This window comes from Pristiophorus japonicus, chromosome 4 (genome assembly GCF_044704955.1).
Source record: "Pristiophorus japonicus isolate sPriJap1 chromosome 4, sPriJap1.hap1, whole genome shotgun sequence".
In the NCBI taxonomy this organism is placed as follows: Eukaryota; Metazoa; Chordata; class Chondrichthyes; family Pristiophoridae; genus Pristiophorus; species Pristiophorus japonicus.
In genome coordinates this window covers 169150693-169163212 of record NC_091980.1, presented here as the reverse complement: position 1 = coordinate 169163212, position 12520 = coordinate 169150693, and the positions used below count along the sequence as shown (strand labels likewise).

General features: G+C 50.5%; 1 protein-coding gene across 1 annotated transcript in view; it reads left to right on the top strand.

Moving 5' to 3' along the window:
- Positions 1–11813, top strand: part of mapkbp1 (mitogen-activated protein kinase binding protein 1) — a 284611-nt gene extending 272798 nt beyond the window's left edge. Inside the window, exons 25-27 of the mRNA XM_070878826.1 lie at positions 1016–2002; positions 8480–8565; positions 9910–11813. Coding sequence (XP_070734927.1) covers positions 1016–2002; positions 8480–8565; positions 9910–10221 — 1385 coding nt within the window. The 3' untranslated portion in view covers positions 10222–11813. The remainder of the gene's footprint in view (positions 1–1015; positions 2003–8479; positions 8566–9909) is intronic.
- The last annotated feature ends 707 nt before the right edge of the window (positions 11814–12520 follow it).

Here is a 12520-nt window from a genome sequence, read left to right as displayed (position 1 = left end):
CTCTCGATATTGAGGGTCCCATTCTATGAGGACCTCTCGATATTGAGGGTCCCATACTATAAGGATCTCTCGATATTGAGGATCCCATACTGTGAGGATCCCTCGATATTGATGGTCCCATACTGTGAGGATCTCTCGATATTGAGAGTCCCATTCTATGAGGACCTCTCGATATTGAGGGTCCCATACTATGAGGACCTCTCGATATTGGGGGTCCCATACTGTGAGGATCTCTCGATATTGAGGGTCCCATTCTATGAGGACCTCTTGATATTGAGGATCCCATACTGTGAGGATCTCTCAATATTGAGGGTCCCATACTGTGAGGATCTCTCGATATTGAGGGTCCCATACTGTGAGGATCTCTCGATATTGAGGGTCCCATACTGTGAAGATATCTCGGTATTGAAGTTCCCAGATTGATGAGGATCTCTCGATATTGAGGGTCCCATACTGTGACGATCTCTCGATATTGAGGGTCCCATACTGTGAAGATATCTCGGTATTGAAGTTCCCAGATTGATGAGGATCTCTCGATATTGAGGGTCCCATATTGTGACGATCTCTCGATATTGAGGGTCCCGCACTGTGAGGATATCTCGGTATTGAAGTTCCCAGATTGATGAGGATCTCTCGATATTGAGGGTCCCATACTGTGACGATCTCTCGATATTGAGGGTCCCGCACTGTGAGGATATCTCGGTATTAGAGTTCCCAGATTGATGAGGATCTCTTGGTATCGAGGCTCCTATCCTCACGGAGAAACCTGAATGACGAGGGTCCTGTAGTGATAAGGATCCCTCAGTATTGAGGCTCCTCTACTCCTGTGCTGAGAACATTTTCTGAGTAATGAGGAGACAGTGGTTCCTCCATGACGTGGCGAGAGCTATGATGAGGCCATTGCACTGATGAGAATAATCCGGTAATGAGAATGGTTTAGAGTTGATTCCTTTTTAAACCTGTTAGTTATTCCTGTTTTTAGATTATTCATTTTCACTGTATTTGTTCCATTTAGTTTATTCAACGGATACAACATCTGCTGTAATCACATCTGCCAAGCTGCACTCTCACTCATTGACTGTAACTGAGAAAGACACCAGGCCCATTCAACGGCGGACGTTACCCTTAGCCCCCAGTAAAGTGGATGCCCCATCAGCATCACTGGCAAAGGACAGCACTCAGGGAAAGAGCACCAAACAGAAATCCTACATGAACCCAACTACCAGCTCCATGGCCAAAATGTCACGCAGTGTTTCAATGGGAGACTGCCTGAACTTGACTGAGAATGGCGAAGATTTGTCCACGGCAGAAAACAGTGTTGGTGGGCAATCTCTGGAAATGTCGCCTCGGACTTCCCCTTTGGTTACCGTGGACGTTGTGAATGAAATCTCCCACAAACAGGAGATGATTAAGCAGAGCTGGAGAGAGACCACAAGCCCCAAGCCATTGTTACAGCAGCCTGGAGGCCCAGCAATGTCGCCCACTAATAGCTCTCAGGCTAAGTTAACTCTGGGCACTCGAGCTAACCTCTTCCTCGATCTGCCTAAACCACTGCCCGACAGACCTTCTTTGACTTCTTTCTCGCCGCCGGTCAAGTTGAAGTCTTCCTGTGCAACAGAGCCCTTCAAGCTGCCTGCTTTCGCCGGAGGTGGGACAAAATGGAGGTCTCCCCTGGGCGATGGGCCTGTCACTCCGAGGGACAGCCTGGAGAGAAAGAGCAGCAATGCGTCCACACCCAGAGAGGAGACAGCTACTCCGCTGGAACTCCAGCCCCCGCTTCACTGTCACCATGAATCGCAAGTCGGGGCGTCTCTTAAATCTCCTTGTCAGCAAGTGTCTTTTGCTTGGTCGTCTGCTAACTCTGAGCCCAGGTGTACCAGACTTACTAAAGGAGTCTCAGACTCGTTGCACAACATTCCAGCAGCAAGTGGCCAAATAGCAACTGTACCAACACCAGCAACACCTCCTTGTGTGCCCGAGAAGACTTTGGAAAAGGAACCAGGTATGAATGGAGCTCTAGCTGCTGCCTCTTCTGTTCCAATCTTCTGCTCTTCAGCCTTGCGACAGTTTTTGTATTTCTAACCTCGTGATTGACCATTGCAGACCATGCTTCAGGATTCTGCCCATTGAGGTGCAGTGCTCATCCTGGTGTTCACTTCTGCTGCACCCCTTGGTTCCTTTTACTCTGTTTTCTTGTAAATGAGTCTGTTCAAATTGTGCGAATTATTAAAACAAATCCCCTTACCTGGTAGTGCTCGAGAGGGAGGGGACTAATAACATTGACCTTAGCTGCTGGACTGTGAAATGGACATGCTGGGATAGAATCATAGAATGATACAGCACAGGAGGCCATTCAGGCCATCGTGCCTGTGCCGACTCTTTGAAAGGCCTCTCCAATTAGTCCCACTGCCCTCCTCTTCCCCACTGCCCTGCAAATTATTTCCCTTCGAGTATTTATCCGATTCCCTTTTGAAAATAACTGTTGAATTATTTTTTTCAGAATGGCAGGCAGTGACTAGTGGGGTACCGCAGGGTTCAGTGCTGGGACCCCAGCTATTTACAATATATATTAATGATTTAGACAAAGGAATTGAGTGTAATATCTCCAAGTTTGCAGATGACACTAAGCTGGGTGGTGATGTGAGCTGTGAGGAAGATGCTAAGAGGCTGCAGGGTGACTTGGACAGGTTAGGTGAGTGGGCAAATGCATGGCAGATGCAGTATAATGTGGATAAATGTGAGGTTATCCACTTTGGTGGCAAAAACAGGAAGGCAGAATATTATCTGAATGGTGACAGATTAGGAAAAGGGGAGGTGCAACGAGACCTGGGTGTCATGGTACATCAGTCATTGAAAGTTGGCATGCAGGTACAGCAGGCGGTGAAGAAGGCAAATGGTATGTTGGCCTTCATAGCGAGGGGATTTGAGTATAGGAGAAGGGAGGTCTTACTGCAGTTGTACAGGACCTTGGTGAGGCCACACCTTGAATATTGAGTACAGTTTTGGTCTCCTAATCTGCGGAAGGACATTCTTGCTGTTGAGAGAGTGCAGCGAAGGTTCACCAGACTGATTCCTGGGATGGCAGGACTGACATATGAAGAAAGATTGGATTAACTAAGCTTATATTCACTGGAATTTAGAAGAACGAGAGGGGATCTCATGGAAACATATAAAATTCTGACGGGATTGGACAGGTTGGATGCAGGAAGAATGTTCCCGGTGTTGGGGAAGTCCAGAACCAGGGGTCACAGTCTAAGGATAAGGGGTAAGCCATTTAGGACAGACATGAGGAGACATTTCTTCACTCAGAGAATTGTGAACCTGTGGAATTCTCTACCACAGAAAGTTATTGAGGCCAGTTCATTAGATATATTCAAAAGGGAGTTAGATGTGGCCTTTACAGCTAAAGGGATCAAGGGGTATGGAGAGAAAGCAGGAATGGGGTACTGAAGTTGCATGATCAGCCATGATCATATTGAATGGTGGTGCAGGCTCGAAGGGCCGAATGGCCGACTCCTGCACCTATTTTCTATGAATTTGCTTCCACCGCCCTTTCAGGCAGTGCATTCCAGATCACAACAACTCGCTGCGTAAAATAATCTCTCATGTGGTTCTTTTGCCAATGACCTTAAATCTGTGCCCTCTGGTTACTGACCCTTATGCCAGTGGAAACAGTTTCTCCTTATTTCTCTATCAAAACCCTTCACAATTTTGAACACCTCTATTAAGTCTCCCTTTAACCTTCTTTGCTCTAAGGATTTTGATACGTCCTTACTACACAGTATAAATGCACACGAGGCCCATGCTTGAGAGAAGGTCAGTCTGTGACCTGTCCTTTATTCTTTAGCACTCAAGTGATGAAGGTGGTGGAGCTTCTTCTTTTATACCTGAAGGTCCAGGTTAGGAGTGTCTCCCACCTAGTGGTCAGTGTTCTCACGGTGTACAACTTCGGTCAGTTTATACATGGGTTACAATGCTGGTTGAATACATGACATCACCTCCCCCCCAAAGTCTTATTGGGATCACAGGTTGAGTCTCTCTGGTGGTTTACGCTCCCTTGTAGAGCGCCTGAGTTGGGGCTCCGGTTGTTGGGCGCTGGCCTGAGTGTCTGCTGTTTGCAGTGCCTCAGACCTGTCCGGACTGCCCACAGTGACTGGGCTCTCCTCCATTTGGTTCCGGTGTTTGGTCACCTGTGGTGGAGTGAACTCTATATCGTGTTCTTCCTCTGCTTCTTCTATGGGGTTGCTGAACCTCCTTTTTGTTTGATCCACATGTTTGCGGCAGATTTGTCCATTGGTAAGTTTAACTACCAGAATCCTATTTCCCTCTTTGGCAACCACAGTGCCTGCGAGCCATTTGGGCCCTGCAGCGTAGTTGAGGACATAAACAGGATCATTTACATCAATACATCGCGCCCTCGCATTCCTGTCATGGTAGTGATATTGTGACTGGCGCCTGCTCTCGACAATTTCTTTCATGGTGGGGTGTATAAGGGATAATCGGGTTTTGAGCGTCCTTTTCATTAGTAGCTCTGCGGGTGGAACCCCTGTGAGCGAGTGTGGTCAGGATCTATAGGCCAACAGGAGGCGTGATAAGCAGGTTTGTAGGGAACCCCCTTGGAATCTGAGCATCCCCTGTTTGATTATCTGCACTGCTCGTTCTGCCTGGCCGTTTGAGGCCGGCTTGAACGGTGCCGTTCTAACATGGTTAATTCCATTGCCTGCCATGAAGTCCTGGAATTCAGTGCTTGTGAAGCACGGGCCATTGTCGCTGACCAAGATGTCCGGTAGACCGTGGGCGGCGAACATTGCCCATAGACTTTCTACCGTGGCAGAGGATGTGCTTGAATTTAAAATGTCACACTCGATCCATTTGGAGTAGGCGTCTACTACAACCAAAAACATTTTCCCCATGAAAAGACCTGCGTAGTCCACATGGATGCGTGACCATGGCTTGGCGGGTCATGGCCAGGGGCTAAGGGGGGCTTCCCTGGGCGCATGGCCCAGCTGGGCACATGTGTTGCACCTGCGAACACAAAGTTCCAGATCTGCATCTATCCCTGGTCACCAAACGTGTGACCTGGCAATTGCCTTCATCGTGACAATGCCCGGGTGCCCATTGTGGAGTTCTCTGATGAACACCTCTCTGCCCATCTGGGGCATGACTACGCGGTTTCCCCAGTAGGCAATCGGCCTGAATCGAGAGTTCATCCTTGCGCCTGTGAAATGGGTTAAATTTCTCAGGGCATGCCCTGTACGTGGCTGCCCAGTCCCCATTCAGGACACATTTTTTGACTAGAGACAATAGCGGGTCTCTATTTGTCCAGACTTTAATCTGACGGGCTGTCACGGGTGAGCCTTCGCTTCTGAAAGCTTCAACAGGCATGACCATCTCAGCACCATGCTCGGTAGCCCCCTCAGTGTTGGCTAGTGGGAGCCTGCTGAGTGCATCGGCGCAGTTTTCGGTGCCCGGTCTGTGCCGAATTGTGTAGTCATAGGCAGCTAACGTGAGTGCCCACCTCTGTATGCGGGCCGATGCGTTTGCATTTATGGCCTTGTTGTCGACCAAAAGGGACATTAGGGGTTTGTGATCTGTCTCCAGCTCAAATTTCCTGCCAAACAGGTACTGGTGCATTTTCTTTACCGCATATACACATGCGAGCGCCTCCTTTTCTACCATCCCGTAGCCCCTTTCTGCCTGGGACAGACTCCTGGAGGCATAAGCTACCGGCTGTAAGTGACCCTTGGCATTGACATGCTGCAACACACACCCGACACCATAGGACGACGCATCGCACGTTAACACAAGTTTCTTACATGGGTCATATAGCGTTAACAGATTGTTGGAACATAACAAATTGCGTGCTCTATTAAAAGCCCTTTCCTGGCTGTCCCCCCAAACCCATTCGCGACCTTTGCGTAGGAGCACGTGTAGCGGCTCTAACAGCATGCTCAATTTGGGAAGAAAGTTACCAAAATAGTTCAGGAGCCCCAGGAACGAACGCAGCTCCGTCGTGTTACGGGGTCTGGGTGCTCTCTGGATCGCTTCCGTCTTGGATGCAGTAGGGCTGATCCCGTCTGCTGCTACCCTCATCCCCAGGAATTCTACCTCTGGAGCTAGGAAGACGCACTTCGCCTTTTTCAGTCGCAGACCTACCCGGTCCAGTCTGCGTAGCACCTCCTCCAGGTTGTGGAGGTGTTCTTCAGTATCGTAACCCGTAATGAGGATGTCGTCCTGAAAAACCACCGTCCCTGGAATCAACTTGAGGAGGCTTTCCATATTTCGTTGGAAGATCGCGGCGGCCGAGCGAATCCCGAATGGACATCTGTTGTACTCAAACAACCCCTTGTGTGTCGTGATGGTGGTCAGCTTCTTCGACTCACTCACCAGCTCCTGGTTCATCTAAGCTGAGGTCAGGTCCAATTTGAAAAAAGTTTGCCACCGGATAGCGTCGCAAAGAGGTCCTCTGCTCTCGGTAGCGGGTACTGGTCTTGGAGTGACACCCGATTGATGATGGCCTTGTAATCACCACATATTCTGACCGACCTATCCGCCTTGAGCACCGGCACAATCGGGCTCGCCCAGTCACTGAATTCGACTGGTGAGATGATGCCTTCCCTCAACAGGCGGTCCAATTCACCTTCTATCTTTTCCCGCATCACGTACGGCACCGCTCTGGCCTTGTGGTGTACTGGCCTGGCGTCCGGGTTTATGTGAATCACTACCTTGGCCCCCATGAAAGTGCCAATGCCGGGTTGAAACAATGAGTCAAATTTGTCCAGGACCTGTGAGCATGATACTCGCTCCACAGAGGAAATTGCATTGACATCGCCCCATTTCCAGTTCATGACAGCAAGCCAACTCCTCCCCAGTAGTGCGGGACCGTCCCCTGGGACAATCCAGAGTGGTAACCTGTTCTCCGAATCTTTGTGGGTCACGACTACCGTGGCGCTGCCTAGCACCGGAATGATCTGCTTTGTGTAAGTCCGTAGCTGTGCGTCAATCGGCGATAATTTTGGCCTCATGGCCTTAGATGCCCACAACTTTTCGAACTGTTTGATACCCATCAGGGACTGGCTGGCACCCGTGTCTAACTCCATTGATACTGGGATGCCATTGAGGAGCACTTTCATCATTATCGGTGGCGTCCTGGTGTATGAACTGTATACGTGCTCCACATGAACTCGCTGAACTTCAGCTTCCAGCGATTTCCCCCAGTGTCCATTTCTGCAATTTCTGCAGGTATTTTGCTCATCTCTGCAAACTCCGGCTGAATGTATGCCTCCACGCCTCCAGCATGAGTTGCGGTTTGAAACAAAAGGTCCCTTGCCAGTCGATCGTCCCTGACTGCCCCTGTTATTGTCCTTGAGTGCACCATTAACAGGTGTTGATGGCCCTATTACTGGCCGCATTGTCCCTTGCAATGGCATGAATCGCTGTTCAGCTTGCCATTGTCTCTGTCGAACTCCCCCTCAGTGTTCGACTACATGTTGGGGCATGCCTGACTGCCCTTGTCTGCCTGGAGAACTGTGTGCTGCTTTAACAATGTTGAATCTCTGTCCCAACCATTGCTTAATACAGTACCTCTCGTCTGTTCTGCTAGTGGCCATGCTCGCGTGGTTTAAATCCCAGTTTCTTGTTGCCATTGATACGTCCTTACTACACAGTATAAATGCACACGAGGCCCATGCTTAAGAGAAGGTCAGTCTGTGTCCTGTCCTTTATTCCTTAGCAATCAAGTGATGAAGGTGGGTGGAGCTTCCCCTTTTATACCTGAAGGTCCAGGTTAGGAGTGTCTCCCACCTAGTGGTTAGTGTTCTCACGGTGTACAACTTCGGTCAGTTTATACATGGGTTACAATGCTGGTTGAATACATGTCAGATTTAAAGATTATAAGATTTCTATATGCCCAGATATTCTTCCTGAAAGGGGTCAGGGCTGTGGCGAGCTTGTGTTGTCCACATAAATTGATTGTAACTTAGACTCAAATTTACAGCATAGAGAAGGCCATTCGGCCCATCGTGTCCATGTTGGTCGAAAAAGAGCTATCCAACCTAATCCCACTTTCCAGCTCTTGGTCCGTAGCCCTGCAGGTTACAGCACTTCAGGTGCACATCCAAGTACTTTTTAAATGTGGTGAGGGTTCCTGCTTCTACTACTCTTTCAGGCAGTGAGTTCCAGACCCCCACCACCCTCTGGGTGAAGAAATTTCTCCTCAAATCCCATCTAAACCTTCTACCAATTACTTTAAATCTATGACCCCTGGTTGTTGACCCCTCTGCTAAGGGAAACAGGTCCTTCCTGTCCACTCTATCCAGGCCCTTCATCAGTCAAAGAAAAGTTCCAAAGAAAACCCTAGCCTATCCAATCTTTCCTCATAGCTAAAATTCTCCAGTCCAGGCAACATCCTCATAAATCTGCTCTGTACCCTCTCTCGTGCAATTACAGTAATTAACTTTCTATTCTTGTTCCTTGCCAGGTCCTGCTGTCAGCGTTCAGAGCTGTAAACTGCTGGCGAGTGAGCTGCAGGGCTGCTTAGAGAGAGCGCTGAGCCTATACCGAACGGTGAGAGTTGCGGGCATTGCCAGATGTGTCCAAGTAGATCCACAGATCAGTGGCAAAAAAAGGTTCTGCAGCTAAAAGATAGTCGGTGTGCTGTTCACTCTTCAGGGAATAGTACAGTCAAGGAGTAGTGCTCAGAGGATGGTACAGTCCAAGGTGGTGTTCGTTCCTCAGGGAATGGTACAGTCCAGGAATGGTGCTCAGAGGGTGGCACAGTCCAGGAGTGGTGCTCAGGGAATGGCACAGTCCAGGAGTGGTGCTTAGAGGGTGGTACAGTCCAGGAGTGGTGCTCAGGGAATGGCACAGTCCAGGAGTGGTGCTTAGAGGGTGGTACAGTCCAGGAGTGGTGCTCAGGGAATGGCACAGTCCAGGAGTGGTGCTTAGAGGGTGGTACAGTCCAGGAGTGGTGCTCAGGGAATGGCACAGTCCAGGAGTGGTGCTCAGAGGATGGTACAGTCCAAGGTGGTGTTCGTTCCTCAGGGAATGGTACAGTCCAGGAGTGGTGCTCAGGGAATGGCACAGTCCAGGAGTGGTGCTTAGAGTGTGGTACAGTCCAGGAGTGGTGCTCAAGGAATGGTAGAGCCCAGGAGTGGTGCTCAGGGAATGGTACAGTCCAGGAGTGGTGCTCAGGGAATGGTACAGTCCAGGAGTGGTGCTCAGGGAATGGTACAGTTCAGGAGTGGTGCTCATTGCTCAGAGGATGGTACAGTCCAGGAGTGGTGCTCATGGAATGGTACAGTCCAGGAGTGGTGCTCAGGGAATGGTACAGTCCAGGAGTGGTGCTCAGGGAATGGTACAGTTCAGGAGTGGTGCTCATTGCTCAGAGGATGGTAAAGTCCAGGAGTGGTGCTCAGGGAATGGTACAGTCCAGGAGTGGTGCTCGGGGAAAGGTACAGTCCAGGAGTGGTGCTCAGAGGATGGTACAGTCCAGGAATGGTGCTCAGAGGGTGGTACAGTCCAGGAAAGGTGCTCAGAGGATGGTACAGTCCAGGAGTGGTGCTCAGAGGGTGGTACAGTCCAGGAAAGGTGATCAGAGGATGGTACAGTCCAGGAGTGGTGCTCAGAGGGTGGTACAGTCCAGAAAAGGTGATCAGAGGATGGTACAGTTCAGGAGTGGTGCTCAGAGGGTGGTACAGTCCAGGGTGGTGCTCAGGAATTGGTAAAGTCCAGGAGTGGTGCTCATTGCTCAGGGAATGGTACAGTCCAGGAGTGGTGCTCAGAGGGTGGTACAGTCCAGGAGTGGTGCTCATGGAATGGTACAGTCCAGGAGTGGTGCTCAGAGGGTGGCACAGTCCAGGAGTGGTCGGTCCCTTGTAACTAATACTTCCTATCCATCTGTATTTGCAGGCAGCCGATAGCAAAGACCCCTCAGACGAGAGCTGCCAGATAGCTGCCGTTCTCTCAGAAACGTTTTCCTCTGTGAGGAAAGAATTGGACTGTCTCCATCACCCAGGAGCAGGCCCCGGGCTATCTCCCCAAGGGCTGGGCCAGCCAACCTCTGCTTCGGACCCGGGCGGCAATCACCCAGCGAGGCGCCAGGCCTTTGAAGACGAGAAGACCCTGGCCCTGCTCGAGCAGTACTCAGAACTTTTACTGCAAGCTGTGGAGCGAAGGATGGACCATAAGCAGCCAGGAGGAAGGAAAGGTTCAGGACTGTGAATTGTACAGCACACAACGCAATTACAGGCTTACGGTCCCACCAAGGAGTACCATGGAAGAACATTCTTCTCACTGGAAGGGAGAAAGTAGAACAATACTATCTGTTGTGTTGGTCTCACTTCACGTTTCACAGCACCTGGACCTGGTTAAATACCATTGTGCTAATTGACGATGAGGCACCTTTATTGCCATCCCTGCCGACTTTTATTTAACGTTTTATTTCTTCCCATCCAGTCCCTGTGATATAGGCCGGAGGGCAGAGCTGATGACATCACAACGGTGCTGCCTTACTGCAGTGCTACCCTACAGTGTCTCGCTTCTCCTAAAGTGGGCAGTGAGCACATTTCAGTTCGAGCCTGGAGAGCAACAAGAGAGGGGGGTCCTGGCTCGGCATAGCGGAGCAGAGTCTGCCAGGCGGGCGGGGAGTGTTGGTGATCCGCGGAGGGTGGGGGAAGCTCAGGAGAAAAAAACTGTTTGTGACCACAGCTTTTGTTTTGGCTGAGTGAGAATGAGTTGCAACAGCATGTGTGTCACTGCAGCGGGCAGACTGAAGCGGTGAGATTCTGATAAGCGGTCGTATGTTGGTTCCCCAACCCTTGCTGCAAGATCCCCAGGATAACCCACTGCTGTTGTCTCTCTTTCCATGTTGGTCTTTCTCCTTCTAGCTCTCCGCTGCACTCTCTCTCTCGCTCGCTTTGTTTCCAATCCTCTTACTGTCGCTCTGCGGCTCGTTTTTTTTCTCGCTCCTACTCTTTATTTTCTCTCCGTGTCTCTTTCACTCTCTGACTGTCTGCCTCTTCCGCCCTCTCTAACCGGATGTTGCTCGGGCTCCACTAGGCAGGCACGGAATCACTCTGGTACTGTGGACAGGGCCGGTAGTCTTGTTGGTGAAACTAAAACCCTGGACTGGATCGGTACAGATCATGAAATTGTCGGAGCCAAGTCTTCGGTGACAGAGGCTTCAGTGAGCAAACGGTGCTGACTGAAAGCACCATCACTTTGCTGACATTCCCTCTCAGGAAGGGGAAGAGGGCCGACACACCAGCGTGTGCTGTCGATATTCCTCACAATGTGTGACGTCATGTGCATTCCCTGTTGATTGGACCACAATTCCTTTTCTACATTCCTCCACTCCCCGAGATTTGGGGGAAACAAGAGGATATAACATTTGGGAATAATGTCTTATTTACTGAAAAAAAATGTTTACTCTCAGAAACTTCTTACTCAGTTAGGATGAGGATGATACAGGTGTGTGATTGCAAAGGGTTTCCTCACCACTAGCTCAGCAACTGTGAAATGGGCTGCGGTATCCAGTTCGCTCTGTGTTGGCTGAATGCTTCATCGGCCCCCCAATCCTCACCCCTCAGTCCTCCCAAACCCCACCCTCCAAACCCCCCCCCCCCAAACCTCACCCCCCAAACCCCACCCCTCAGTCCCCCCCAACTCCCACCACCCAAACCCCACCCCTCCAAACCCTACACCTCAGTCCCTCCCAAAACCCACCCCCCCAAACCCCATCCCTCAGTCACCCCCCAAACCCCACCAACCAGTCCCTCCCCCCAACCCCCACCCCTCAGTCCCTCCCCCCAACCCCCACCCCTCAGTCCCTCCCCCCAACCCCCACCCCTCAGTCCCTCCCCCCAACCCCCACCCCTCAGTCCCTCCCCCTGAACCTCACCCCTCAGTCCCTCTCCCAGAACTTTACCCCTCAGTCCCTCCCCCTGCACTTTACCCCTCAGTTCCTCCCCCCAAACCCCACCCCTTAGTTCCTCCCCCCAACCTCCACCCTCAGTCCCTCCCCCTGAACTTTACCCCTCAGTCCCTCCCCCCTGTACTTCACCTCAGGTGTTTCTGTGCTGGAGAGCTGATCAATGAGGATACAATACAAGGCGAAGAATACAGGTGCTGTTTGATGCCCCATTGGATACAGCAGTAGATGGGAAATCACAGTGATGTGACGGATGAGTGTTTGTTTCATGGAGTTTAAGGTCACTGCAAACCGGTCCCATAGTTTGAATTGGGCCGTGCAGTTCCTACAGGTTGGCTTTACCTGTTGACCCAGTGCTGGTACCTGAATGCAGAGTGATATTTGTAACAAAATTCATGCAACTGGATTCAATTATCAATGAAACTATACTAGGAGAGTTACCCCAAACTCTGAGCAGGATCCTATATATTATGTGGGAATCCTCGCAGTCTCTGGGCGCGAACCCCCAAAACTCTGGACAATAACTCACAAACTCTGGATGTGAACCCAACCTTTGTGCAATAACTCTGCCAGGATCACACAAACACAGGA